Source organism: Saimiri boliviensis, chromosome 20, assembly GCF_048565385.1.
Source record: "Saimiri boliviensis isolate mSaiBol1 chromosome 20, mSaiBol1.pri, whole genome shotgun sequence".
In the NCBI taxonomy this organism is placed as follows: Eukaryota; Metazoa; Chordata; class Mammalia; order Primates; family Cebidae; genus Saimiri; species Saimiri boliviensis.
The window spans coordinates 35,326,640-35,353,032 of NC_133468.1; the positions used below are offsets into that span (position 1 = coordinate 35,326,640).

At 54.7% G+C, this 26,393-nt stretch overlaps 1 protein-coding gene across 5 annotated transcripts in view; it reads left to right on the plus strand.

Moving 5' to 3' along the window:
• GTF2IRD1 (GTF2I repeat domain containing 1) overlaps positions 1-26,393 on the plus strand; it is a 148,512-nt gene that overhangs the window by 50,186 nt on the left and 71,933 nt on the right. For all 5 annotated transcript variants that reach the window (XR_012515309.1, XM_039460562.2, XM_039460561.2 and 2 more), the window contains exons 2-9: positions 4,297-4,425; positions 5,357-5,498; positions 8,320-8,475; positions 11,219-11,402; positions 12,778-13,088; positions 14,476-14,565; positions 17,826-17,909; positions 24,695-24,878. Coding sequence is in view for 4 of the 5 variants with exons in the window: in XM_039460562.2 (XP_039316496.1) it covers positions 4,303-4,425; positions 5,357-5,498; positions 8,320-8,475; positions 11,219-11,402; positions 12,778-13,088; positions 14,476-14,565; positions 17,826-17,909; positions 24,695-24,878 (1,274 nt within the window). In the remaining variant the exon portion in view is untranslated. The remainder of the gene's footprint in view (positions 1-4,296; positions 4,426-5,356; positions 5,499-8,319; positions 8,476-11,218; positions 11,403-12,777; positions 13,089-14,475; positions 14,566-17,825; positions 17,910-24,694; positions 24,879-26,393) is intronic.

The following is a 26,393-nucleotide window of genomic DNA, read 5'->3' on the forward strand; positions in this document are numbered from 1 at the left end:
CTCTCAGGACGCTGAGGCAGGAGAATCGCTTGAACCCGGGAGGCGGAGGTTGTAGTGAGCTGAGATTATACCACTGCACTCCAGCCTGGATGACAGAGTAAGACTCCATCTCAAAAAAAAAAACCCCTGGGCCCCGCTGCCCAGGGAGCAGTTACCTCTCGTGGGGTGGGACCCCGGAGCCTGGGAGTTGAACAGCAGGTGTTAGCAGCAGCTCAGCTACTTGCCGTCCTGGCTCCACAGGTGGGCGGAGCGAACTCTGGAGCTGGATGGGACAGGTGTGACAACCCTTCCGCAGCTCGCGGACCGGAACCTGGGATCTTCCCGGCGAACGTCCCTCCTCCCATTCCCGCTCTGCCTTTTGGGGGCTTCAAGTCTCTTGCATTATTATTATTTTAATAATTTCAACTTCTAGGCCAGGCGTGGTGACTCACACCTGTCATCCCAGCACTTTGGGAGGCCGAGGCAGGGGGATCATTTGAGGTCAGGAGTTCGAGACCAGCCTGGCCAACATGGGGAAACCCCGTCTCTACTAAAAATGCAAACATTAGCCAGACGTGGTGGCGGGCACCTGTAGGCTCAGCTCCTCGGGAGGCTGAGACAGAACAATTGCTTGAACTTGGGAGGTGGAAGCTGCAGTGAGCCGTGATCACACCACTGCACTCCCATCTGGGTGACAGTGAGACTCTGTCTCAAAAATAATAATTTTAACTTCTAGTTTAGATTTTGGGGGTACATGTGTGGGTTTATTACAAAGGTGTATTGCATGATGCTGAGGTTTGGGGTACAATCGATCTTGTCACCCAGGTAGTGAGCATAGCCCCCAATAAGTAGCTTTGGAGCCCCCCTTTTCCCTCTCTCCCTGCTTTTGGAGGCTTCGGTGTCCGGCATTCCCATCTTTATGTCCATGAGTACCGAACCTTTAGCTCCCTCTTACAGATGAGAACATGCGGAATTTGTTTTTTATTTAAGAGACAGGGTCTCGCTCTGTCGCCCAGGCTGGAGTACAATGGCACCGTCATAGCTCGCTACAGCCTCAAGCTCCTTGGCTCAAGTAATCCTCCCACCTCGGCCTCCCAAAGCACCAGGACTGTAAGCGTGAGCGTCCGTCCGCACCCAGCCTCTGCCTTCATTTTCTGTTTAGAACCATTCCCACTTCACAAATGAAAAAACTCAGGGTTTCAGGACTCACCCGATGCGGTCCTAGCTGACCTGGGCCCGGGTCTCATCTTCCCCCCATCTCCCCCGCTGAATTCTTGCTCCAGGCATGTGGAATCTGCCTCTCCCTCCATCTGAGGCTCTGAACATTTGCAAGGAGCGGCTGTCTCTCTCCATACTCCCCAGGTGCATCCGCCTGGGCTGTGGCTCGGGACAGAGGGTCCTACAAGCCCAGGTAACCGGGACAAGGAGCCGGGGATGGCCCACAGCCCAGTCCCCCTTTGCGTGCTCTCTCTCTCTCTCTCTCTCTCTCTCTCCCTCCCTCCCTCTCTCTCTCTCTCCCTCCCTCCCTCCTAGAGTCCCTGGTTCCCTCCTAAATGGATTAGGGCCTTTGCCGGAAGGAGCCGGCCGCTGTCTGGGGCAGCCGGGAGGCCGGGGCTGGATTGCAGTCTGGTGCCTCCTGCTTTGCCCTGATTCGATTTGGGCCTGAGCAGCTGGGAGGCTGGCAACCCTAAGGCCTTTCCGGGAATGGCTCAAGGGACTGGCTGGCAGAGGGTGGCTGGAGGGAGGGGGACGCCTTCCAGCCCCCAGGCCGGCAGACCTCTCAGCTGGATCTTTTATAAAGTCCAGTGGCATGCAGGACCCTCCGGCGGGCTCCATGCCACGAAACATCCCCAGCCGTGGCCACTGGCCACCTCTTGGTTCATCAGCGGGTCCCACCCGTGGGCTATCATCCCCTCTGCATCCGTTAATACAGCAGATTTCAAGCTTCTATAAAATTGCAACCTGGAGAAGAAATGTCTTTCATAAACATTTAGCAGCAAACTCAATATACATTTTGGCCAAACACCTACCGGCCAGTTGTTTAAACAACATTTATCCACAGCCGAAAAGCAGAGGCAAGCCAGAACTGAGGTCGGAGCCGAGCTCTGATGCGTCTCTAATTCGTCGGGACGTTTCTATCCCTGAGGTTGGACGCCTCTGGCCTTGCAAAGTGTGGTGTGATCTGATACCTGTTCTGTGTCATTGGCCAGTGATCAATAGATCATGACCTCCTGAAAGGCCTGTCTGTGGCTGGGACCTCACGCCTTGGGCCTCATGCACACTGGGCACTCATCAGGGCCTTGGGTTGCAAACAGTAGCAGGCAGACCTGGTTTCTGCCCTCAGAGAGCTTACGGTCAACAGGGGCTGCTGTGGCAGCAGAAGACACCCCGGGCCTGGTACCCTCTGCGGAGCCAGCGCCACCATCCTCCTGTTTGGGCCTGCCCTGCCCTTTGGATGCAGAAACTCCTCGTGTGCAGGCGGGAGACAGGGCAGGTTGTTAGGCTCTTTTGGGTCCTCAGCTGTGCTCTGTCAGCACCCAGCAGAGGCCACAGAACACACTGGGGCTGAGTCCAGAGAGGGAAACCGAGCCGGCCCGCCTCTGGTGTCTGCCTCCTTTGCTTGGATTGGTGCAGGGACAGCTGCCTTGAGGGCAGGCCCTGCCACTGGGGCAGCGTGTGGGTGGCCCCTTGGTAGAGAAGGAGAAAGGCAGGCTACAACGAGGGGCTGAGGCAGGCTGATCTTTGTATTTCGTGGGTGCCCAGCTGGGCACTATACCCAGCAAGCCTGCGCCATGCAATGGGAAGCCACAGTTGGGGCCCTGGGCTTGAGGGGGATGATGCAGCTCTGTTCCCCAACAACCCCATTGCAGTGGGACAGAGTCCTGCCCTGGGGAGCCCCCGACCTGAGAGGAGACAGCCTCTTCCCCTCTGTATCTTATGCCCCTGAGGCCAAGTCTCCTGGCTCGGACGGAAACTGAGGCTGGGAGGCCTGGAGGCTGAAGGCATTGGCCTGGGGAGCACGTGGCTTGGTGCAAAAATGCGATAGACATGCTCAGAGGCATGTGGAAGCGAGGGGAGACATCGCTGGCTCCTGGCCCAGCTCCGCTTCAGGTTGGGGACACAGGAGGTGGGCCAGCAGCTTGAACAATTCAAAGCTTTGATGAGGCCAGGTGCGGTGCTTCATGCCTTTAATTCCAATACTTTGGGAGGCTGAGGCGGGTGGATCATAGGAGGTCAGGAGTTCAAGACCAGCCTAGCCAACATGGTGAAACTCTATCTCTACTAAAATTACAAAAATTAGCTGGACGTGTGGTGGCACCTGTAACCCCAGTTACCAGGGAGGCTGAGGCAGGAGAATTGCTTGAACCCAGGAAGGGGAAGTTGCAGTGAGCCGAGATCACACCACTGCACTCAAGCCTGGGCAAGAGTGAGACTCTGCCTCAAAACAAAATTTAATTAAAAATTTAAAAAATATTCAGGCTGGGTGCGGTGGCTCACACCTGTAATCCCAGCACCTTGGGAGGCTGAGGTAGACAGATCACCTGAGGTCAGGAGTTCAAAACCAGCCTGGCCAACATGAGGAAGCACCGTCTCTACTAAAAACATAAAAACTAGCTGGGTGTGGTGGCACATGCCTGTAATCCCAGTTACTAGGGAGGCTGAGGCAGGAGAATCACTTGAACCCAGGAGGCGGAGGTTGTAGTGAGCCGAGATCGCGACACTGTATTCCAGCCTGGTAACAGAGCAAGACTCTGTCTTAAAAAAAAAAAAAAAAAAAAGACAACCAGCAAATGATGGCAGGGACAGGAAGTGTGCTTGAGGCAGAGAGAACTGGACCCGTAGAGTAGGGAAGCATGAACATTGGTACATCTGGGGGTGGCACAGCTTAGAGGACGTGGAGCTTGGAGTGTGAGGGGACCGGAGTGACGGACAGCGGACCAGGAAACTAGAATATCAAGCTAAGGAGTCAAGAGCTAATGTGGACAGTCGGGAGCCATGGAGGGTGTGTGAGCCAGGGAGGGCTGTGGCCAGAGCTGCACACGTGGGGAGAGGTGGTGGTTGGGGCCTGCCCAACAGACTGATCCTGGTGCTGGGCATGGCTTGGGGGTGCAGATGTGGGAGGGCATGGCACGAGGGCGTGAGTTATCCTGCCACCTGTGCCCAGGCCTGTGCAGACTCTAATCCCATCACACACAAAGCCCTTGGGGTCCAGGGAAGGTCAGCCCTGGATACAGAGGTGGGTTGGGGTGGGTGGCCACCACGTGAGCCACGCCCCCTGCCTCGTGCCCACTACCTCTGCCTCCTGCCTCCCCACAGGTGACCATGGCCTTGCTGGGCAAGCGCTGTGACGTCCCCGCCAACGGCTGCGGGCCCGACCGCTGGAACTCCGCCTTCACCCGCAAAGACGAGATCATCACCAGCCTCGTGTCTGCCTTAGACTCCATGGTGAGTGTCCCTACCTGCCCAGGAGGAGGGGACATGGTGAGCACCCCCACCCTGCCTTGTAGCTCAGTGCTACCTCAACCACTCAGAGGAGCTTTTACTGACCTGAGCCTCAGTTTCCCTGACTGCAGCTAGGGCCATGATGTCCAAGTCAAGGATGGGAGACTTAAGTGAGATCCGGTACGTGCAAATCTAGCCCTGGAAGGCTGGGCGTGGGGGCTCACACCTGTAATCCCAGCACTTTGGGAGGCTGAGGTTGGCGAATCACGAGGTCAAGAGATCGAGACCATCCCGGCCAACATGGAGAAACCCCGTCTCTACTAAAAATACAAAAATTAGCTGGGCATGGTGGCTCGAACCTGTAATCCCAGCTACTCGGGAGGCTGAGGCAGGAGAATCACTTGAACCCGGGAGGCGGAGGTTGCGGTGAGCCAAGATTGTGCCACTGCACTCCAGCCTGGGCGACCAAGTGAAACTGCATCTCAAAAAACAACAAAACAAAACAAAACAAATAGATGTGGAAACTGGAGCCCGGAAGTGGCCAGGGTGGGACTGCAGCCCCAACCGGTCCGATGCCTGCTTCTCCTGAGGTTCTCACCTCCTCTTCATCGAGGACTTCAGAGGGACCAAGAGAGCCCAGCGCGAGATTGTCCCTGGGGCTGGGGCTAAGGTGGGCTTACCCCAAGGACGGGCACCTTGGAGGAGCAGAGGACATTTGTCCTCCTCCGGCCCCCCCATCGCCAATCCCTGGAAGATCATTCATTCATTCCCACTACAAAATCTAAGACCAAGAACAGTGAAGGGACCGTCTGTCCCTGGAGCCGCTGCTGGGGTCTCAGGCAGCTGGGAGCTCCCATCCCACCCCGGAAATGGGTACTAGACGTGTTTGGAGTGGGAGGGGTCCTTCCGCTCACACACCCTGCTCTTCCCACAGTGCTCAGCGCTGTCCAAACTGAACGCCGAGGTGGCCTGTGTGGCCGTGCACGATGAGAGCGCCTTCGTGGTGGGCACGGAGAAGGGGAGAATGTTCCTGAATGCCCGGAAGGAGCTCCAGTCAGACTTCCTCAGGTTCTGCCGTGAGTACCCCAGGGGGCCGGAGGGCCGGGCTGCCATTGCCCTGGGGCAGATGCTCCAGCCCGTCTGTGGGTCCCCGACCCTGTCTCGCCAGGGTGGCGGTGTGCGGGAGGTGAACTGGGAGAGCGGCGCTGTCTGAGATTTCCCACGTGGTATCGAGGCAGCCATGGGTTTTGATGGAATCACTCAGCAGCCCCCGAGTTGACAGACACTGGCCAGGGGAACCCCAGGCTGGGCCAGAGCCAGTCACTTCCCTCTGCCTTTGCCAGATGGGGACACCAAGGCTCAAGGTTGCCCAATTCTTCCTGTTAACTGTGTATCCCTGAACACAGGACCAAATGCACTTCTTCCAACATGATGTTTTTTTTTTTTTTTTTTTTTTTTTTTATGAGCCAGATTCTCGAGCTGTCACCCAGGCTGGAGTGCAGTGATGCGATCTTGGCTCACTGCAACCTCTGCCTCCCAGATTCAAGCAATTCTCCTGCCTCAGCTTCAAGAATAGCTGGGACTACAGGTGCCCACCACCACACCTAGCTAATTTTTGTATTTGTAGTAGAGACGGGGTTTCACCATATTGGCCAGGCTGGTCTCGAACTCCTGACCTCAAGTGATCCACCCACCTCAGCCTCCCAAACTGCTGAGATGACAGGCGTGAGCCACCACACCCAGCCAGGTTTCAGTAAGATTTATTGAAAGCCTACTGTATGTGGCGTCCTTTCTGATGCTAACTCACTTATCCTGACATCAACCCAAGGGGACAGATGCTGTCATTGTTAAGTCACATCTTAGGCCAGTGCAGTGGCTCATGTCTGTAGTCCTAGCACTTTGGGAGGCTGATCTGGGAGGATCACTTGAGCCCAGGAGTTGGAGGCCAGTCTGAACAATATATCGAGACCACTGTCTCTACAAAAAATTTAAAAACCAGGCTTGATGGTGCACACCTGTAGTCCCAGCTGTTTGGGTGGCTGAGGCAGGAGGATCACTTGAGCCTGGGAGTTCAAGGCTGCAGTGAACTACAATGCCACCACTGCACGCCAGCCTGGGTGACAGTGAGACCCCATCTCAAAAGAACCATGGTGTAGCATGAGGTTAAGAGAATGGGCTGCAGCTGGGCATGGTGTGGCTCACGCCTGTAATCCCAGCACTTTAGGATGGCGAGGCGGGTGGATCACGAGGTCAGAAGTTCAAGACCAGCTGGGCCAATATGGTAAAACCCCGTCTCTACTAATGATTCAAAAAAAAAAAAAAAAATTAACTGGGCATGGTGGCACGTGCCTGTAGTCCCAGCTACTTGGGAAGCTGAGCCAGGAGAATCGCTTGAACCTGGAAGGTGGAGATTGCAGTGGGCCGAGATTGTGCCACTGCACTCCAGTCTGGGCGACACAGCAAAACTCTGTCTCAAAAAAAAAAAAAAAAAAAAAGGGAACGGGCTGCCTGGGCCCACACCTGCTGTGCCTCAACCTGCTCATCTGTGAAATGGGAGAATGTGTGGGTCTGAGGGTTAAACAAATTCGTACCTGGCAAGCACTTAGGGCTGTGTCTGGCACTTGGTTCACGCTCAGTAGACACCAGCTGTTGTTACTATGATTAGGATTCACATCACATCCCTAAGATCAGCTGTGTCAGGAAAGGGCATCCCCCAGCGCTGCGCCTATCATTACTGGGGTGCAGCCATGCCGCCAGCCAGTCCCCCCAACCCCACTCAGCCCCTCAGAGCTTAGACCCTCTCCCAGGCCAGGATGGGGGACTGGGGCTGGGTAGAGTGGGCGGCAGCAGGGCCTGTGGCCCCAGCCTCCCAGGGCCTGGGGCGCTGCACCTGACTTCTCCAGCCAGGCAGAGCCGCTATTTATAGAGCCGGGAACTCGGCTGGTTTATTTCAAGCTCCGCAGATCCCAGAGGAGAACAGGCTCCAAGCTGGGAGTGGGGCCACAGGCCCTTCTTCTCATCGCCTTTCCGATGCAACTTCTAGCACATTCCCCAAGGATCCACCAGTACTCTCAGGTCCCCACCCTGGCCCAGCCTGGCATGAACCTGCTGATTGCAACCCACAGCCTCCTTGGAGCAGGGGCAAGGGTGCCCACTGTCTCTCCCTCTGGCAGAGCAGAAAACGGGGACGTAGGTTAGTCAAGAGGGTGTTCGTGTCAGAGCACAGAAAGGCATGGCTGGGCCGGGCGCGGAGGCTCACGCCTGTAATCCCAGCACTTTGGGAGGCCAAGGCGGGTGGATCGCTTGAGGTCAGGAGTTTGCAGCCTGGCCAATATGGTGAGAACCCATCTCTGCTAAAAGTACAAACATTAGCCAGGTGTGGTGGCACACACATGTAATCCCAGCTACTCAGGAGGCTGAGGCAGGAGAATCGCTTGAACCTTGGAGGTGGAGGTTGTAGTGACTGAGATTGCTCCACTGCACTCCAGCCGGGGTGACAGAGCAAGACTCAATCTCAAAAAAAAAAAAAAAGGCGTGAATGGAACAAACATTCATCAAACCCCAGTTCTGAGCCAGGATAGCTGGTCTCTCCCCTGAGCATTCACAGACGGAGGCTCAGAGAGAGAAGGGACTTAGCTAAGGTCACACAGCAAGTTAGAGGTGACCAAAGGTGAGGCCCAGCCCTGGACCAGGCCCTGGGAACTCTGAGATGATCAGCCCTGGCCCTCAGCGGGGTGGTGGGAATCGGGCTTGCTCACTCAGTTCTTCGTTCATTCACTTGTGTATTGCACTGGCTGCTGGACCACGGCTCAGCACAGGGCAGAGACATCCCAGCTCCAAGGCTGTGAGTGGTGAGATGGGTGCTCACTGTGGCCTGGCATGCTCTGTGTCCCACAGGCGGGCCCCCGTGGAAGGATCCAGAGGCAGAGCACCCCAAGAAGATGCAGCGGGGCGAGGGCGGCGGCCGGAGCCTTCCACGGTCCTCGCTGGAGCACGGCTCAGATGTGTACCTTCTGCGGAAGATGGTAGAGGAGGTGTTTGATGTTCTTTATAGTAAGATCCTTCCTCATTCCATTTGGGGACCCCAGGGAGGGTGGGAGCCCGGGTCCCAACCAAGCAGAGGGGGCCCCCTCCTGACCCAGGACGGGCCCTGGGCAAAGCCGGACCCCAAGGCATGGGGGGTACTGGCTACCCCAGCCCTTCCTCATCTCTGCATTCCCAGGCACCGTATTCTCCAGCCATTTCCTAGACCTCCACCCCTGCTTCCCTGTCCTGGTTCAGGTCACTGCCACCTCTCACCTAGAAACAGACCCAGGCCAGCTCCCCACACCTTCCCTGCAGCCAAGGGCATCTTCTCAAAGCACAAATCTGATCTTGAATGAAGTTCTTCCCTCCACAGCCAGCGGGGTCGGGGGGGGCGCTCCCCGTCACCCTGAGCATGGCACAGGGGCCCACACACCCACCCTCATTCCCTCCCCACCTTCTTCTCCCACTAGACGACAGGGCCCTACCGACCTCCCTACAGAACCACTTCCTGTTCTCCAGCACCCGCTGGTTCATTTCACATGCCCTGGCCTTGGTGCCGTGGTATCTTTCGAGACTGCCTTTCCCCTCATCTCTCTGGCGGACACCCACATGGCACAGAGGCTCAGCTCCTGGAAGCCCCCTCGCAGTGGATTATGCCCCCCACTCTTGGCACCCACAGTGCCCTGTCCCCACACCGGCCCAGGAGCTCTCCAGGGTCAGGGGCTGAGTCTGCTCTTTCTAGCTGTCTCCAGCCTGCAGTTCAGGGCCCAGCAACAGCAGGTGCTCGGAGAGTGTTTGTTGAATGACTAAGCGAAGGCTGATTGCTCAGCCACGTCTCTCCTTCAGGGAGAAGAAAGGAGACCTAGCCTCCTTTGGGAAGTGTCAGGTCGCAGTGGGCCTTCGGGGGCCCAGTGGTGGCCTTTACACTCCCTGGGCAACCTTGGGCAGGTCCCTTTGGTCCTCAGGGTCCCACTTCATTCATTTCTGATTTGGCTTTACCCTTCGTCTACTGTAGCCCTTGGTTTTATGGAGCAAGGTGTTGGAAACAGATGCTCGGTGCTGCAAAGAAAAAATCAGCACTCAGACAAAGGATCTTTCAGTAACACAATTTTTACTTCCTGCACTGCAGGAAGGGCACCCTCGCCAGCCATCTTGCCACGAGAGTACAATGAACAAAGGGAGACAGACACATTTATCCCTTACGCATTTGGGGTTGTCCCTACTGCTCTGTCTGATCTCCATTGGCTGGAGCCAGACCTCGCAGTCTAAACTAAAGCCCGATTGGCTAACAACCGAAAACTTTTCTGAACAGGTAAAAGCAGTGGCGAGCTGGGACGTGCCTGTGAGCCCGTCCAGCACAGACAGCTTGGTTACAGTACAAGGACATAGAGTGTACCACGTGCCTGTAAGCCTGGCATGTCTCACAGCTGCACAGGACAGCTAATAACTTAACAAAGTGGTTAGCTCACTTAACGTTTTTTTTTAACCAAAATGGAAACTTTAAAAAGGAACTTTTCTACTTCCCACAAAGGGTCTGCAAGGAAACGTCTGCTGTTCTTATGTCAGAAGGAGGGGTACCCAGAGGCCCCGGGTGGTCACGCTGGCCTCCCTGGGATGAGGGCTTGCCACGCATGCCTGGCTGTGCCCCTGTCAACATGTTTGCCAGCTGCAGGGCTCATGCACAGTCACCTGCACCTCTGCCCACCTTGCCCTGGCCCCCCTGTCCACTTCGGGCAGAATTCAAGGAGGCTGTGAGAGCATAGGGGGTGACATCCTCCAGTCCCCAGTCCCCCGCCTGCCTCCCCTCCTCTGTGGCCCCATGTTTGTCCCTGTGCCGTCTCAGTCTGTCCCTTCCTCCTCTCTCCCGTCTTTCTCTGAATCCCCTATTTCTGCTCCCTCTCCACTCTCAGCCTCAGTCTCTTCCTCTGTAAAATGGGGATGATAGCAGGACCTGCTTCCCAGAAGTGTTATCATGATTAAGTAACAGATCGGTGGCAGTAGCATCTCCTCTTGCTTTCTCTCCCCACCCTCAGTCTCTCTCTCTTCCGCCTTACACCTTTTTTTTTTTTTTTTTTTTTCCCGAGACGGATTCTCACTCTGTCGCCCAGGCTGGAGTGCAGTGGTGCGATCTTGGCTCACTGCAACCCGCCTCCTGGGTTCAAATGATTCTCCTGCCTCCGCCTCCCGAGTAGCTGGGATTATAGGTGCCTGCCACCGTGCCCGGCTAATTTTTGTATTTTTAGTAGAGATGGGTTTTCATCCTGTCGGCCAGGCTGGTCTCAAACTCCTGGCCTCAAGTGATCCGCCGCCTTGGCCTCTCAAAATGCTGGGATTATAGGCGGAAGCCACCGTGCCCGGCCCTTACAGCATCTTTCTCGCAGCCCGGCCCATGCAAGTCTCCCCTTCTCCGTCTCTTCTGCCCTCTCTGCTCCCGCCGGATTGTCCCCCTCTGCTTTGTCCTCTGGGCCCTTGCAGTCCCTGGTTTCCCCTCCAGCCAGGTGCCCAGAGCAGAGTGGGGCTTGGCCGGGGAGGGCAGCAGCCTCAGTAGGGGATCCCCAGCCCCCAGGTGCAGAGAGTGGGGCCTTGTCCTCAGCCCCCACCCGCCCACCACACCCCTAGCCTCTAGGCAGTTCTTCTGCACTAAGTCTGCAGCTGTGAGGGATCCGTGGGAACCCCGCACCAAGGGGAGCCACTGGACGGGCACAGCGGCCCCGGCCCCAGCCTGGCTGCTCTCTCATACCAGGCCCTTCTCCTGCACTCCCCGCTATAGGCGAGGCCCTGGGAAGGGCCAGTGTGGTGCCGCTGCCCTACGAGCGGCTGCTCAGGGAGCCGGGGCTGCTGGCCGTGCAGGGGCTGCCCGAGGGCCTGGCCTTCCGGAGGCCTGCTGAGTACGACCCCAAGGCCCTCATGGCCATCCTGGAACAGAGCCACCGCATCCGCTTCAAGCTCAAGAGGTGAGTGAGGCAGCCACCCAGAGACTGGGGGCTGGAGGTCACTTAGCCAGAGGGGAGGGGACTTGAGAGGCCCACAGGGGACTCTGGCTGTGAAAACTCCTAGTCTGATGGTGGAGGTGAGGTAAAAGTGAAGTCATAGAGCAGGATCTGAGGCAGGCCCTTAAGCCTTGGAAGTCTCCCCAGGGAAATTCTTCACTGCAAAGAGATTAGGAGAGACATGGCTTGGGACAAAATAGCACCAAAATGGTTGAGTGCAGTGGCTCACGCCTGTAATTTCAGCCCTTTGGGAGGCTGAGGTGGGAGGATCACTTGAGGCCAGGAGTTCAAGACCAGCCTGGGCAATGTGGCAAGACCCTGTCTCTGCCAAAAAAAAAAACAAAAAAAATATTACCCATATATGGTGGTGCACACCTGTTGTCCCAGCTATTCAGGAGGCTGAGGCAAGAGGATTGCTTGAGCCCAGGAATTTGAGGATGCAGTGAGCTGTGATTGTATCACCACACTCCAGCCTGGGCAATAGATCAAGGCCTGTCTCTTAAAAAAAAAAAAAGGTGTTGGGGTGGGGGTGGGGGGTGGCACAGTGGCTCATGCCTGTCATCTCAGCACTTTGGGAGGCAGAGGTGGGTGGATCACAAGGTCAGGAGTTCAAGACCAGCCTGGCCAATATGATGAAGCCCCATCTCTACTAAAAGTACAAAAAACAAAAAATGTAGCTGGGCGTGGTGGCACACACCTGTTGTCTCAGTTGCCTAGGAGCCTCAGGCAGGAGAATCACTTGAACCTGGGAGGCAGAAGTTGCAGTGAGCCAAGATCACGCCACTGCACTCCAGCCTAGGTGACAGAGCAAAACTCTATCTCAAAAAAAGGTGGCATTTTTAGGTGTCAGAAGTGGGAGAACCACGTGGTGTGCTTGCTTAGGTTGTAAATCCATGGTTAATTAGGGACCCACAGAAGATTTCGGTTTTTCAGGCTGGTCAGAGACAGTTCCAATTGCCAGGACAGCCAGGAAAGCAGCCTGCGGGCTTTAAGGTTGAGTCCATTTCTGCAAGGTGCCCCAGGCAATGTGGAGGCAGGGAAGGGGAGGGGTGCAGCGGGAGATAGGAGGTGGTCAGCCACGCCTGGCGGGACCTGATCTGTGGACTGGAGCAGAGGCGCTGTGCCCAGGTCCTCCGGTGGCCCAGATCTGTGGCCCTGGACACCATTCCCACCGCTGAGCCGGCATCCCCGCTTGTAAAGTGAAAGGCTAGCTCCTGTTCTGCCCTCCTTCTGGGGCCACTGTGTTCCGCAAAGGGTGGGGATTCAGGGTTGTGGAGGAAGAGATGCGATGTGTGAAACAGATGTACAAAGCTGTCCATGTGTCCTCTCCTTTACCCAGGCCACTTGAGGATGGCGGGCGGGACTCGAAGGCCCTGGTGGAGCTGAATGGTGTCTCCCTGATACCCAAGGGGTCACGGGACTGTGGCCTGCATGGCCAGGCCCCCAAGGTGCCACCCCAGGACCTTCCCCCCACTGCCACCTCCTCCTCCGTGGCCAGCTTCCTGTACAGCACGGCGCTCCCCAACCACGCCATCCGAGAGTTCAAGCAGGAACCGCCTTCCTACCCGCTTGCCCCCAGCGACCTGGGCCTGGGCCGGCCCATGCCAGAGCCCAAGGCTGCCAGTGGCCAAGATTTCTCCGACTGTTGTGGTAACACTGCTGCTGGGATCTCCAAGTATGGGGGTGGGACAGAGGTCACTTGTTAAGGGGACATCCTCCCAGGGCAGGTCAGGATGCCCAAGCCCTCCTAGGCTGGAAGGAACCATGTCTGGGCATGGGGATGGGGCTGGACAGATGGTGTCCTGGCTGAGACCCCCTGGGACCCTGGGTGTCTGCTCAGCCATCTGTGAATGATGTCCTTGGCCTTGGACTAAGAGATGCCTGTAAGGACTCCCTGGGTCCCAGCCACTCAGGAGGCTGAGGCAGGAGGATCGCCTGAGCCCAGGACTCTGAGGCTGCATTGAGCTATGATTACACCTCTGCACTCCAGCCTGGGTGACAGAGCACAACTCTGCCTCCAAAAAAAAAGAGCACCAGCAACATTTCAGGTGTCAAAAGGGGGAGATGCACATCACGTGCTATATAGGAAGTAGGCATGCTAGTCATCCCCATGCGTTCAGCGAGGACCCACTGCATACCCAGCCTGATTAAGGGCACTGGGGAGGGTAGGTCCCGGGTGCACAGGACAAAAGAAGCAGCTGCAGGTGAAGAGCACCTGGACTCCTCTCCTGGCTCCTCTGCTTAGTGGCTGTGTATTCTGGGCAGATCTTCACTCTCAGCCTCAGTCTCTTCCTCTGTAAAATGGGGATGCTAGCAGTACCTGCTTCCCAGAAGTGTTATCGTGATTAAGTAGCAGATCGGTGGCAGTAGCATCTCCTGAGAGAGGGTTAGAAATCCACATTCTCAGGCCCCACTGCAGTGTGGCTGAATCTGAAGCTTTGGGGATGGGGCCCAGTAGTCTCTTTGGACAACTCTGCCAAGTGTTCCAGTGAGCTCGAGTTTGAGAGTTGCTGTGTTAAAGCACTGGGTCTGGCCAGGCGTACCTGTAATTCCAGCTCTTTGGGAGGCTGAGGTGGAAGGATCGCCCTAGCCCAGGAGTTCAAGACCAGCCTGGGCAACATAGCAAGATCCTATCTCTACCAAAAATTTTTTTAAAAATAGCACTGGGTCTAATGCTTGGCCTGTAGTAGGTGCTTGTAAGTCACATACACTATTATTATTATTAACTACTATTATTCTAAGGGGGAAAAAGCCCAAATATGTGAGCTGACCAGGGTTTCAAGCTTATACACGTAAAACAAGTGTTCTTACCTGGAAAAGGTACCTCCGACCTCCCTTTCTTGATAATGCTGGCGCAGAATACCTTAGGCCTCTGGTCAGGGGCTTTGCCCTGAGTTTGCAGTCACAGGAATCAGTTCTGAGGTCTCCCTGGCAGATGAGGCTATTACCCCAGAGCCAGGGCCTGTGCGCTGGGGCCAGCTCTGGGGAACCGTCATGGGGCCCACCTGGAACCTGTTTCCTTCTCTGCCTTGTCCAGGACAGAAGCCCCCGGGGCCTGGAGGGCCTCTCATCCAGAACGTCCATGCCTCCAAGCGCATTCTTTTCTCCATCGTCCATGACAAGTCAGGTAGGACAGCGCCCTCGCAGCACCCGGCCTGAGTGGGGACTGGGGGCTGGAGGCCGTGCTCACTGAGATGGAAATGTGTCTCCTGGGTCTTTGTGAGAGAAAGGAGGAAGTTGTGAGTAAAGCAGGGTGTAACAGTTATCATTGCTGTGTGATAAACTACCCCAGACTAGGCACGGTGGCTCATGCCTATAATCCCAGCACTTTGGGAGGCCGAGGCAAGAGAGTTGCTTGAGGCCAGGAGTTTGAGACCAGCCTGGGCAACATAGTGAAACACTGTCTCTACAAAAAATAAGAAAAATTAGATGAATGTCGTGGTGCCTACCTGTAGTCCCAGCTACTTGGGAGGCTGTGGCAGGAGGATCACTTGAGCCCAGGAGTTGGAGGCTGCAGTGAGCTATGATTGCACCACTGCACTCCAGCCTGGGCAACAGTAAGACCCTATCTCTAAAAAAAGTGATAACAAAAAATAAGTAACCCCCAAATGAAGCTTAAAACAACAAGTGTTTACTACCTCACAGTTTCTGGGGGTTGGGCATTCAGGACCGGCCGAGCTGGGCAGTGCTGGGTCAGGGTCTCTCATGAGGTTGCAGTCAGGATGTCAGCTGGGGCTGCCGTCATCCAAGAGCTCAGCTGGAGCTGGAGGAGACGCTTCTGAGCTCATTCACGGAGCTGTTAGCAGGAGGCCTCAGTTCCCGCCATATGGGCCAGCCTTGATGGGGCTGCTTGAGCATCCTCACAACATGGCCGCTGGTTCCCTCCAGCGTTCTTGATCCAAAAGAGAGGAAAAAAGATGCCACATGGCTTTTGTGACCCATCCTCAGAAATTACTGTCACTTCTGCCATATTCTATCCATTAGAAGCCAGAAACATGATCCAGCCTGCCCTCAGTGGGAGAGGAGTTAAACTCCACCTTTTAAAGGAAGCAATACATATACAAAAAAAAAAAAAAAAAAGTGGACGGATTTTTAAAGTATCACACAGAAGGCCTGAGTATAGGAAAGTGTGGGATTCAGTTATACCAAGAAAGAATGTAGCAGGACTTACCAGCAGTTCTGCGTTGTGAGGCTCTCAGTCTCACCTCCGGGCAGAGGTTCTGTAAGAAAACCCAGTCCTAGGCCAGGTGTGGCGGCTCACACCTCTCATCCCAGTGCTTTGGGAGACAGAAGTGGGAGGATGACTTGAGCCTGGAAGTTCTAGACCGGCCGAGGCAACCTTGTGAGACTCCATCTCTGTAAAATTTGAAGACAGAAAGAAAACCCAGTCTCCTGGGATCAGAATGGAGACCCGTCCCCCTCCCCGCTCTCCTCACTGCCACCGCCCCAAACAAGGTCCAGCCTTGGCGGAAACGGGACCTGAATATCCAGATGGAACAGCAGCATGACGGGCCCGTGGGCCAGGGGCACAAGCTGGGATAGAATCTCACTGGGGTATCACAAGCAAGATGCTCAGCTTCTTTGAGCCTCAGTTTTCCTATCTGCAAAACAGGAATAATATCTCTGTTTAAAACTTGTCATAAGGAATTAAATAGGATAATGTACATATATATAAAGTACTTATCACAGATAAGCACTTAACAAATTAAAGTTGTTACTTTTATTGATTATAAATGAACCAACAATCACTTATTATTCAATCAAGACAGAGGTTTTGAGAGGCCAGCAGAGCTGAGCGTTTAGGAGAAACCAAGAAGGCCAGTGCTGAGTGAGACCTCAGATGTGGAAGGCACAAGGATTAGATTCCCAAGAGCAAGACTCGGCCCTTAGCCAGACGTGGTGGTGGGCACTGGTACTCAGCTACTCGGGAGGCTGAAGTGGGAGGACCGTTTGAGTCCAAGAGTTAGAGGCTGCTGTGAGCTATGATCACACCACTGCACTCCAGTCTGGGCAACAGAGTGAGACCCTGTCTGTAAAAAAGAAAAGAAAAGAAAAAAAAAACAGCTGAAGTGGTGGCTCATACCTGTCATCACAGCTGCTTGGGAGGCCGAGGCGGGAGGATCACCTGAGCCTAGGAGTTTGAGGCTACAATGAGCTATGATTGCACCGCTACCCTCCAGCCTGGGCAACACAGTGAGACCCCCATCTCTAAATTTTTTTTTTAATTTAAATTAAAAAATAAAATACTCAACCTCAGGCTGGGCACAGTGGCTCACACCTGTAATCCCAGCACTTTGGGAGGCCGAGGCAGGTGGATCACCTGAGGTCAGGAGTTCAAGACCAGCCTGGCCAACGTGGTGAAACTCCGTCTCTACTAAAAATACAAAAAATTAGCTGGGCGTGGTGGCACACACCTGTAATCCCAGCTACTCAGGAGGCTGAGGCAGGAGAATTGCTTGAACCCAGGAGGCGGAGGTTGCAGTGAGCTGAGATCACATCACTGCACTCCAGCCTGGCGCCTGGCAACAGAGCAAGACTGTCTCAAAAAAAAAAAAAAAAAAAAAATTAGCCAGATATGGTGGCATGCATCTGTAATCCCAACTACTCTGGAGGTTGAGGCAGGAGAATCACTCAAACCTGAGAGACAGAGGTTGTAGTGAGCCGAGATGGGGCCACTGCACTTCAGCCTGGGTGACAGAGTGAGACACCATCTCAAAAAAAAGAGGGGGGGGCGGGGGCCGAGCTTGGTGGCTCACGCCTATAATCCCAGCACTTTGGGAGGCCAAGGCGGGCAGATCACAAGGTCAGTAGTTCGAGACCATCCTGGTCAACATGGTGAAACCCCGTCTCTACTAAAGTATAAAAAATTAGCTGGACAAAATAACAAAAAAAAAAATTAGCTGGACGTGGTGGTGTGTGCCTATAGTTCCAGCTACTTGGGAGGCTGAGACAGGGGAATTGCTTGAACCCAGGAAGCAGAGATTGTAGTGAGCTGAGATCACGCCAGTACACTTCAGCCTGGGCAACAGACCGAGACTCCGTCTCAAAAAAAAAAAAAAGACTTGACCTCTTTTTCCCCTGGGAGGACTGCTCGTCCAGCCTCCTGTATGTCTGGGGTAGGATGGGCTCGGGATGGACAGGCTGAGCCAGCTCTGACGCCACACCCATGGGAGAGGCTAGAGCGATGTCAGAGCAGGAGGAGGGGGCAGACGGGGGACCATCAGAGCAGGCTGCCTTCATGTACCCTCCGTGGGAGAGGGTGGAAGGACTGGGGGCTGCGGCCAGCCTCGGGGGCTCTGGAGGTAAAAGCCTGGGGGTCGCGGCCGGTGGAGGGCGTGCGACCGTCCCTGGAGGCCCTGCTCACTTGTGCCTCCTGTGTTTTGATAGAGAAGTGGGACGCCTTCATAAAGGAAACCGAAGACATCAACACGCTCCGGGAGTGTGTGCAGATCCTGTTTAACAGCAGATATGGTGAGTGGGCGGCGCGGCCCGCCGTGTGGCCCCAGCAGCCGTGTTGAGCATCTCATTACGTGGCAATCACTCGTGTTCCCCAACACGGCAGCGGGAGCCATATGCTGGCTCCCGCGCGCCGGCAACGCTAATGTCATCCGGCTCGGGCTCCTCCTGTCTGGGTAGGGGGTGGTTGTGTCAATATTTCCCTTCCAGATTCTTCAGGGGGCGGAACTGATGGCAAAGCCCCAGACCTGGGCTCCGCGGTAGGGAGCGGGGCAGGTTGGGGGCAGAGATTGCCTGTCTGGGGGCCGGGCGCGGTGACTCATGCCTGGCATCCCAGCATTTTGGGAGGCCATGGTGGGAGGATCACCTGAGGCCAGGGGTTCAAGACCAGCCTGGGCAACCACAGTGAGACTGCCCATCTCTATGAAAAAAAAAATTTGAAATTAGGCCACATGCAGTGACTCATGCCTGTAATCCCAGCACTTTGGGAGGCGGAGGCAGGCGGATCACCTGAGATCAGGAGTTTGAGGCCAGCCTGGCCAACATGGCAGAACTCTGTCTCTACTAAAAATACACAACTTACCTGGGCGTGGTAATACACACTTGTAATCCCAGCTACTCAAGAGGCTGAGGCACAAGATTTGCTAGAACTCAGGAGGTGCAGGTTGCAGTGAGCCCAGATCATGCTATGGCACTCCAGCCTGGACAATAAGAGCGAAACTCCACCTAAAAAAAAAAAGAAAATTAAAGATTAACCAAACACCTGTGGTTTTAGCTACCTGGAGGTTGAGGCGGGAGGATTGCTTAAGCCCAGAAGGTTGAGGCTGCAGTGAGCTATGATCACACCACTGCACTCCAGCCTGGGCGACAGAACAAGATCTCTACAAAAAAACAAACAAGACAGATTGCCCATCAGAGGAACCACTCACGGGGCCCAGAAAAATCTCTGTTGGCTTCACGTGCAAGTCCCGTACCACAGCAAGCCATTTCCTGCCTCCCTGGCTTCACCCGTGCTGTGCCCTCCGCCTGGCACACTCTTTTCATGTTTTAGGGACAAATTCCTAATTGTTCTTTGAGACTTGTCTTGGGAGTCACCTCCTCCAGGAAGCCTTTTGGCGCCCAGCCTGGGCCGGGTAGCTCTGGGTACCCTGATGGTTCCCTCTCTGTGACACATTGGGAACTTTTTTTTTTTTTTTTTTGAGACAGACTCTTGCTCTGTGCCCAGGTTGGAGTGCAGTAATCTCGGCTCACTGCAACCTCCACTTCCCAGGTTCAAGCAATTCTCCTGCCTGAGCCTCCTGAGTAGCTGGGATTATAGGTGTGCACCACCACACCCAGCTAATTTTTGTATTTTTAGTAGAGACGGGGTTTCACTATGTTGACCAGGATGGTCTCGATCTCTCGACCTTGTGATCCACCCGCCTCGGCCTCCCAAAGTGCCGGGATGACAGGGGTGAGCCACCACGCCCAGTGACACATTGGGAACGTGATGCCCCCTTGTCTGCTGCCGTCTCCCTGAGGGCCAGGACTGCACCTGACCCCTCTCTCTGTCCTAGCACCCAAGACAGAGTCAGGGTCAGAGCAGATGGCAGCCCACCTCACTCTGGAAAGAAAATGCAAGTGGTAGGTGCTGTGGCTCACACCTGTCATCCCAGCACTTTGGGAGGCCAAGGCGGGTGAGTCACTTGAGCTCAGGAGTTCAAGACCAGCCTGGCCAACATGGCAAAACTCCGTCTCTACAGAAATTCCGAAATTAACTGGGCATGGCGTGGTGGCAGGCCCCCGTAATCCCAGCTACTCGAGAGGCTGAGGCAGGAGAATCACTTGAACCCTGGAGGCGGAGGTTACAGTGAGCCAAGATCGTGCTACTGCACTCCAGCCTGGGCGACAGAGTGAGACTTTCTCTCTCAAAAAAAAAAAAAAAAAGAAGAAGAGAGGAAAATTCCCAGGAAGATACAGTCTCAACAGGCCGGGAAGTCAGAAGTCAGTGGGGGCTTCATGGAGGAGGTGCCCTGTGATTCAGACCACAGCTGGGGCACCTCTGCATGTGGGCTGGACTTTCCACATTGGGATAGGGCTGAGCGAGACTCCGGAGGCCTTAGTGAGGAGCCTGTGGTAGCCAGCTGCCTTTGATGTGGTCACCCTGAGCCAGCCACGCCTCCTCACTCCTCAGTACCGCAAAGGGCTGTCTGCACCTGCCCCGAGTGTTTCCCCGCCCCGGGCAGGTGTGAGCCAGGTGGGGAGGGGAGCCAGGGAGGAGCCGGCTCTGCCTGCCTTGGGAGGGTTCCGCCCAGGCCAGTGTTCTGGCATGTCCCATGCTCTGGACTTTCCAGAATGCCAAGCCTTTTCCAAATGTCTGTTCCTGGGTCATATCCAAGGAGTACTGGGTGTGGAGTGGTCAAGACCTTGTTCCCCATAAGCCAGAGCGCTCTCTGGGGAGCTGTGCAGGGGGAAAGGCAGCTACCCGGGAGTACTGGGGTCCCCGTGGTGGTGGGGATGGGATTTGGCAGCCTAAGGCATCGCACCGATCGTGGGTAAGGAACTCCTGGTCCCAGCTCCGCCAGCCACCAAATCTGGGTGAATTGAGCCAGCGACGGTGCAGGCGGTGTAGACAGGGAAGAAACAGGAAAATAAGAATTGGGGGCCGGACTCGGTGGCTCACGCCTGTAATCCCAGCACTTGGAGGCTGAAGCGGGTGGATCACGAGGTCAGGCATTTGAGACCAGCCTGACCAACATGGTGAAACGCTGGCTCTACTAAAAATACCAAAAATTAGCCAGGCATGGTGGTGCCTGCCTGTAATCCCAGCTACTTGGGAGGCTGAGGCAGGAGAATCGCTTGAACCTGGGAGGCAGAGGTTGCAGTGAGCTGAGATTGCACCACTGTACTCCAGCCTGGCAGCGGTGTGAGACTCCATTTCAAAAATAGTAATAATAATAAGAACTGGGGGAAATGTTGGGCTTCGGGAAGCCCTGAGGACATGTCCCCTGGGAAGATGCTAGGACCAGGGGAGGGACCCAGGATGGTGCAAGGTGGCTCTGCATGAAGCCAGCCCCTTCCCAAGGAGGAACGGCAGGGTTGGGGAGTCGGCCCTCTGTCCGCTGAATCTCCCCGCTGCTGGAAAAACAGGCCCCAATAAACCAGATGAACCGGACGGAGATGAAATTGCAGCGACTCAAAGGATTGCTCAAGGGCTGGGGCTGGGGCTGGGGTGGCTGCTGGTGTGGGAGGTTGGGGGTTGTGGGGAGAGATGCTTTCCCAGCTGTTGAGATTTCGAGGGTTTAATCGGACAATGAGCTAAGTGTGACTTCTCAGTGGGATCTGGATGCCAAAGCCACCAACGCAGAGCGGGGCCGCTGCATCAACAGGAAAACAATGTCAAAGGCACCCAAGGGAGGGCCCAGGCGGGGCTGGAGGGAGGTCCAGCTCTGGGTGGGCACTCGTAGGAACACAGACAAAGCATGTGCAGCAGGCCTCGGACGAGGGCAGGGAGCAGCCAGGAGATGTGGGAGCCGGCGGGGAGGACAGCGTGTCCAGGCCCCGTCCAAGGTCACAGGAGGAGGCAAGAGTGAAGTGGATGGTCAGGCCAGCCTTGGGGACATGGGTGACCCGTGAAAGTACTTGCTTAAGGCCAGGAGCACTGGCTCATCCTGTAATCTCAGCACTTTGGGAGGCTGAGGCAGGAGGATCACTTGAGCCCAGGAGTTCAAGATCAGCCTGGGCAACATGGCAAGACCCCATTTCTCCAAAAAATAAAAAATAAATCGCTGGGCATGGTAACCCATGCCTGTAGTCCTAGCTATTCAAAAGACTGAGGCTGAGGCAGGAGGATCAATTTAGCTAGAAGTCGAGGCTGCAGTGAGCTATGATTGCACCACTGCACTTGAACCTGGGCAATAGAGCAAGACCCTGTCTCTAAAAAAGAAAGAAAGTAAGTACCAGCTTGTGTTAGGAACATAGTAGGTACTTAAAAAGTATTTGGTGTTGGGCCAGACGTGGTGGCTTACGCCTGTAATCCCAGCACTTTGGGAGGCCAAAGCTGGCGGATCATCTGAGGTCAGTAGTTCAAGACCAGACTGGCCAACATGGTGAAACCCGGTCTCTACTAAAAACACAAAAAATTAGCTGGGCGTAGTGGTCCACGCCTGTAATTCCAGCTACTTGGGAGGCTGAGGCAGGGAGAATCACTTGAACCTGGTCAACAGAGGTTGCAGTGAGCCAAGATTGTGCCACTGCATGCCAGCCTGGGCGACAGAGCGAGACTCCGTCAGATTAAAAAAAAAAAAAGTATTTGGTGAATGAATGAATGAATGAAAAGGTGGAGCTGGGGTGGAAGTGAATGACTCAAATGGTGTAAGTCTGGTAAAACAGAGCAAGTAACCAGGTCATGAGCCTGGATTCTGTCTGCTTGGCTGTTGGCACAGCTGCCAGCTTCTGGGCCATGTCTTGTTTATGGCACTAGTGAACGGAGGGCGTGCTGAGCTCCTCCCTGCAAGAAGGGACGCACCTGTGCTCACCTGTGCAACCAGTCACCTGCCAAGAGCCAGCCTCAAGCTTGGGCACCTCCTTTAGCCATTTGTATACTGACTATGCAGAAAGCCCTTAGTGTGTGCCCAGCTCCATTGAGGTCACAGTGGCAGGGCAGGAAACAAAACCCCTACTCTATTTTAAATAGTCTCACTCTGTTGCCGAGGCTAGAGTGTAGTGCAATCACAGCTCACAGCATCTTTGAACTCCTGGGCTCAAGTGATCCTCCTGCCTCAGCCTGCCAAGTAGCTGGGATTACAGGCATGCGCCACCATGCCCGGCTCATTTTTTCTATTTTTATAGAGATGGCTGCTTATTGTGCTGCCCAGGCTGGTCTTGAACTCCTGGGCTCAAGCATTCCCCAACCACCGTGGCCTCCCAAAGTGTTGGGAATATAGGCATAAGCCACCACACCTGGCCAAAGCCCCTGTTCTTATGCAGCTTCCTTTCCAGATAGTGAACACGCATAGAGATGAGCGTGGATGTAATGTCAGGTGATGAGCAGTGGATGACAGACACAGCAGGGGACAGAATGAGGGATGGAGGGGCCACATGAGGCTGCCAAGGTGCTATTTGAGCAAACACCTGAAAGGAGGGAGGGAGGGAAGGAAGGAAAGGAAGGAAGGAAGGAAGAAAAGATGGGTGGATGGATAGATGGATAGAACAATGGGTAGATGGATGGATGGGCAAATGGATAGATGGATGGATCGATGGACAGACAAATGGATGGATGGATGGACAGATGGATGGACAGACGAATGGATGGATGGATGGATGGACAGACTGATCCATGGATGGACAGATGGATGGATGGATGGATGGACGAATGGATGGATGGGTGGATGGGCGGATGGATGGATGGGCAGATGGATGGATGGATAGATAGATGGATGGGCAGATGGATGGATAGATGAATGGATGGATAGACGGATAGGCAGATAAGTGGACAGATGGATGGATGGATGGATGGACGGATGGATGGACAGGTGGATGGATGGATGGGTGGGTGGGTGGATGGATGGGTGGGTGGGTGGATGGATGGATGGATGGGCAGATGAATGGATGGATGGGCAGATGGATGCATAGATGGGCAGATGGATGGATGGATGGATGGATGGATGATTGGATGGATGGGCAGATGGATGGATAGATGGATGGATGGATGGACGGACAGACGGACGGACGGATGGATGGATGGGCAGATGGATGGACTGACAGATAGATGGATGGATGGATGGATGGATGATTAGATGAACGGACAGATGGATGTTTGAGGATTTCTGGGAGAAAGGGATCTGGGAAGACAGAAGAACAAGTACAAAGGCCTTGAACTGAGTGTACGCCCCTGGCGAGGGTGGGGGAAGCACCGAGGGAGTGGCAGGGGTTGAGGGGAGCACACAGAGGCATGAAAGGGGCAGATGATGTCAGAGGTGATGAAGTCACCTAGGTAGGACTTTGGCTGTCACCAAATGAGATGGGAGCCAGTGGACATTTTTTATTTGATTTTTTTAGAGACAGGGTCTCACTCTGTTGCCCAGCCTGAGGTGCAGTGGCATGATCTTGGCTCACTGCAGCTTTGAACTTTTAGGCTCAAATGATTCTCCTACCTCAGCCTCCAGAGTAGCAGGGACTACTGGCGTGCACCCCCATGCCTAGCTTTTTATTTTTTACTTTTTGCAGAGATGGGATCTTGCTGTGTTGTCTAGGCTGGTCTTGAACTCCTGGGCTCAAGCCGTCTGCCCACCTCAGCTTCCCAGAGTGCTGGAATTACAGGCATGCACCACTGCACCCAGCCCAGCCAATTTCTTAACATAAAACTGACATGGGCTGGGCATGGTGGCTCACACTTGTAATCCCAGCACTTTCGGAGGCTGAGGCAGGTGGATCACAAGATCAGGAGATCGAGACCATCCTGGCTAACATGGTGAATCCCTGTCTCTACTAAAAATACAAAAAATTAGCCAGGCATGGTGGTGGGCACCTGTAGTCCCAGCTCCTTCGGAGGTTGAGGCAGGAGAGTCGCTGGAACCTGGGAGGTGGAGGTTGCAGTGAGCTGAGATCACACCACTGCACTCCAGCCTGAGTGGCAGAGGGAGAATTCGTCTCAAAAAAAGAAAAAAGTGACATGATTTGACATTTCTGCAGGATCCCTATGGCCACTACATGGCCATAGTGGAGTGGGGATGGTGGGAGTGATGGTGACCACAGCCCCAGGTCCTGCGCACCCTGCAGCCTGTCTCACACTCAGCCTTGCCATTTGGTTATCTTTCCAGCGGAAGCCCTGGGCCTGGACCACATGGTCCCCGTGCCCTACCGGAAGATTGCCTGCGACCCGGAGGCTGTGGAGATCGTGGGCATCCCCGACAAGATCCCCTTCAAGCGCCCCTGCACTTATGGAGTCCCCAAGCTGAAGCGGATTCTGGAGGAACGGCACAGCATCCACTTCATCATTAAGAGGTACGGGTGGGGCTGGGCACAGTGACTCACGCCTGTAATCCCAGCACTTTGGGAGGCCAGGGCGGGCGGATCGCTTGAGGCCAGGAGTTCGAGACCAGCCTGGCCAACATGGCAAAACCCTGTCTGTACTAATGATACAAAAATCAGCCAGGTGTGGTGGTGCATGCCTGTAACCCAGCTACTTGGGATGCTGAGGCAGGAGAATCTCTTGAACCCGGCAGGCAGAGGCTACAGTGAGCCAAGATCACGCCACTGCACTCCAGCCTGTGTGACAGAGGGAGATTCCATCTCAAAAATAAAAAAGAGGCCAGGCGGGATGGCTCATGCCTGTAATCCCAGCACTTCGGGAGGCCAAGGCGGGCAGATCACTAGGTCAGGAGTTCAAGACCAGCCTGGCCAATATGATGAAACCCTGTCTCTACTAAAAATACCAAAAAAAAAAAAAAAAGAGTTGCAGCAGGTGGGCATAGGGGCCTGGCCTTCCACTCCAGGCTTGGCTTGGGCTCGGGGTTTGCGGGCATCTGGGCTGAGCGGAGACCTGGGGAGGCAATAATGGAGCAAGGGCAGAATGAACGGATTCTCTAACTTAACAGAGAATTGGACAGGTCTGGGAGAAGATTCTATTAGAGCTCCTTAGTGTAGCTGGGCGGCCTCTTCCTTCTGGGTCTTTTGTGGATTGACCAGAAAATGCAGGCACAGTGTCTGGCCTGATCAGGCACCTGGTGATTTATTTTTTTGAGTAGAGATGAGATCTTGCTACGTGGCCCAGGCCTGCGTAGCCTGAGTGGCAGAGCAAGGCCCTGTTTCTTAAAGAAAAAAGAAAAAAGGAAAAGGGACATGGATGCCCCGCACCCAGGGGGTTTCCTAACATAAAGTAAAAAAGTAGATGAAACACACCTGACACATAGCACATGTTTAATAAGCATGAGGTGTTTTTCCTTGACCTCATTTTGCTCGTGAATAAAAACATCATCAAGTGTATCTGTGTACTTAAAGACATTTCCTAGCTGGGTGTCCTTGGGCGAGTTACTTAACCACTCTGTGCCTCACTTACATAAAACAGGCCTGAAACCAGCCCGGGCAACATGGTGAGACCCCGTCTCTGCAAAAAAAAATTTAAAAAGTTAACCAGGCGTGGTGGCAGGTGCCTGTAGTCCCAGCTACTTGGAGGCTGAGATGGGAGGATCACTGGAGCACCAGAGTTTAAGGCTGCAGTGAGCTATGATCGTGCCACTGCACTCCAGCCTGGGTGACAGACACCCCGTCTCAAAAAATAAAAAATAGGCTAGATGAGGTGGCCTGGATTACGCCTGTAATCCTAGAACTTTAGAAGGTCGAGGTGAGTGGATCACCTGAGGTCAGAAGATCGAGACCAGCCTGGCCAACATGGTGAAACCCCATCTCTACTAAAAATACAAAACTTAGCAGGGCGTGCTGGCGGGCACCTATAATCCCAGCTACTTGGGAGGCTGCGACAGGAGAATCACTTGAACCCAGGAGGCGGAGGTTGCAGTG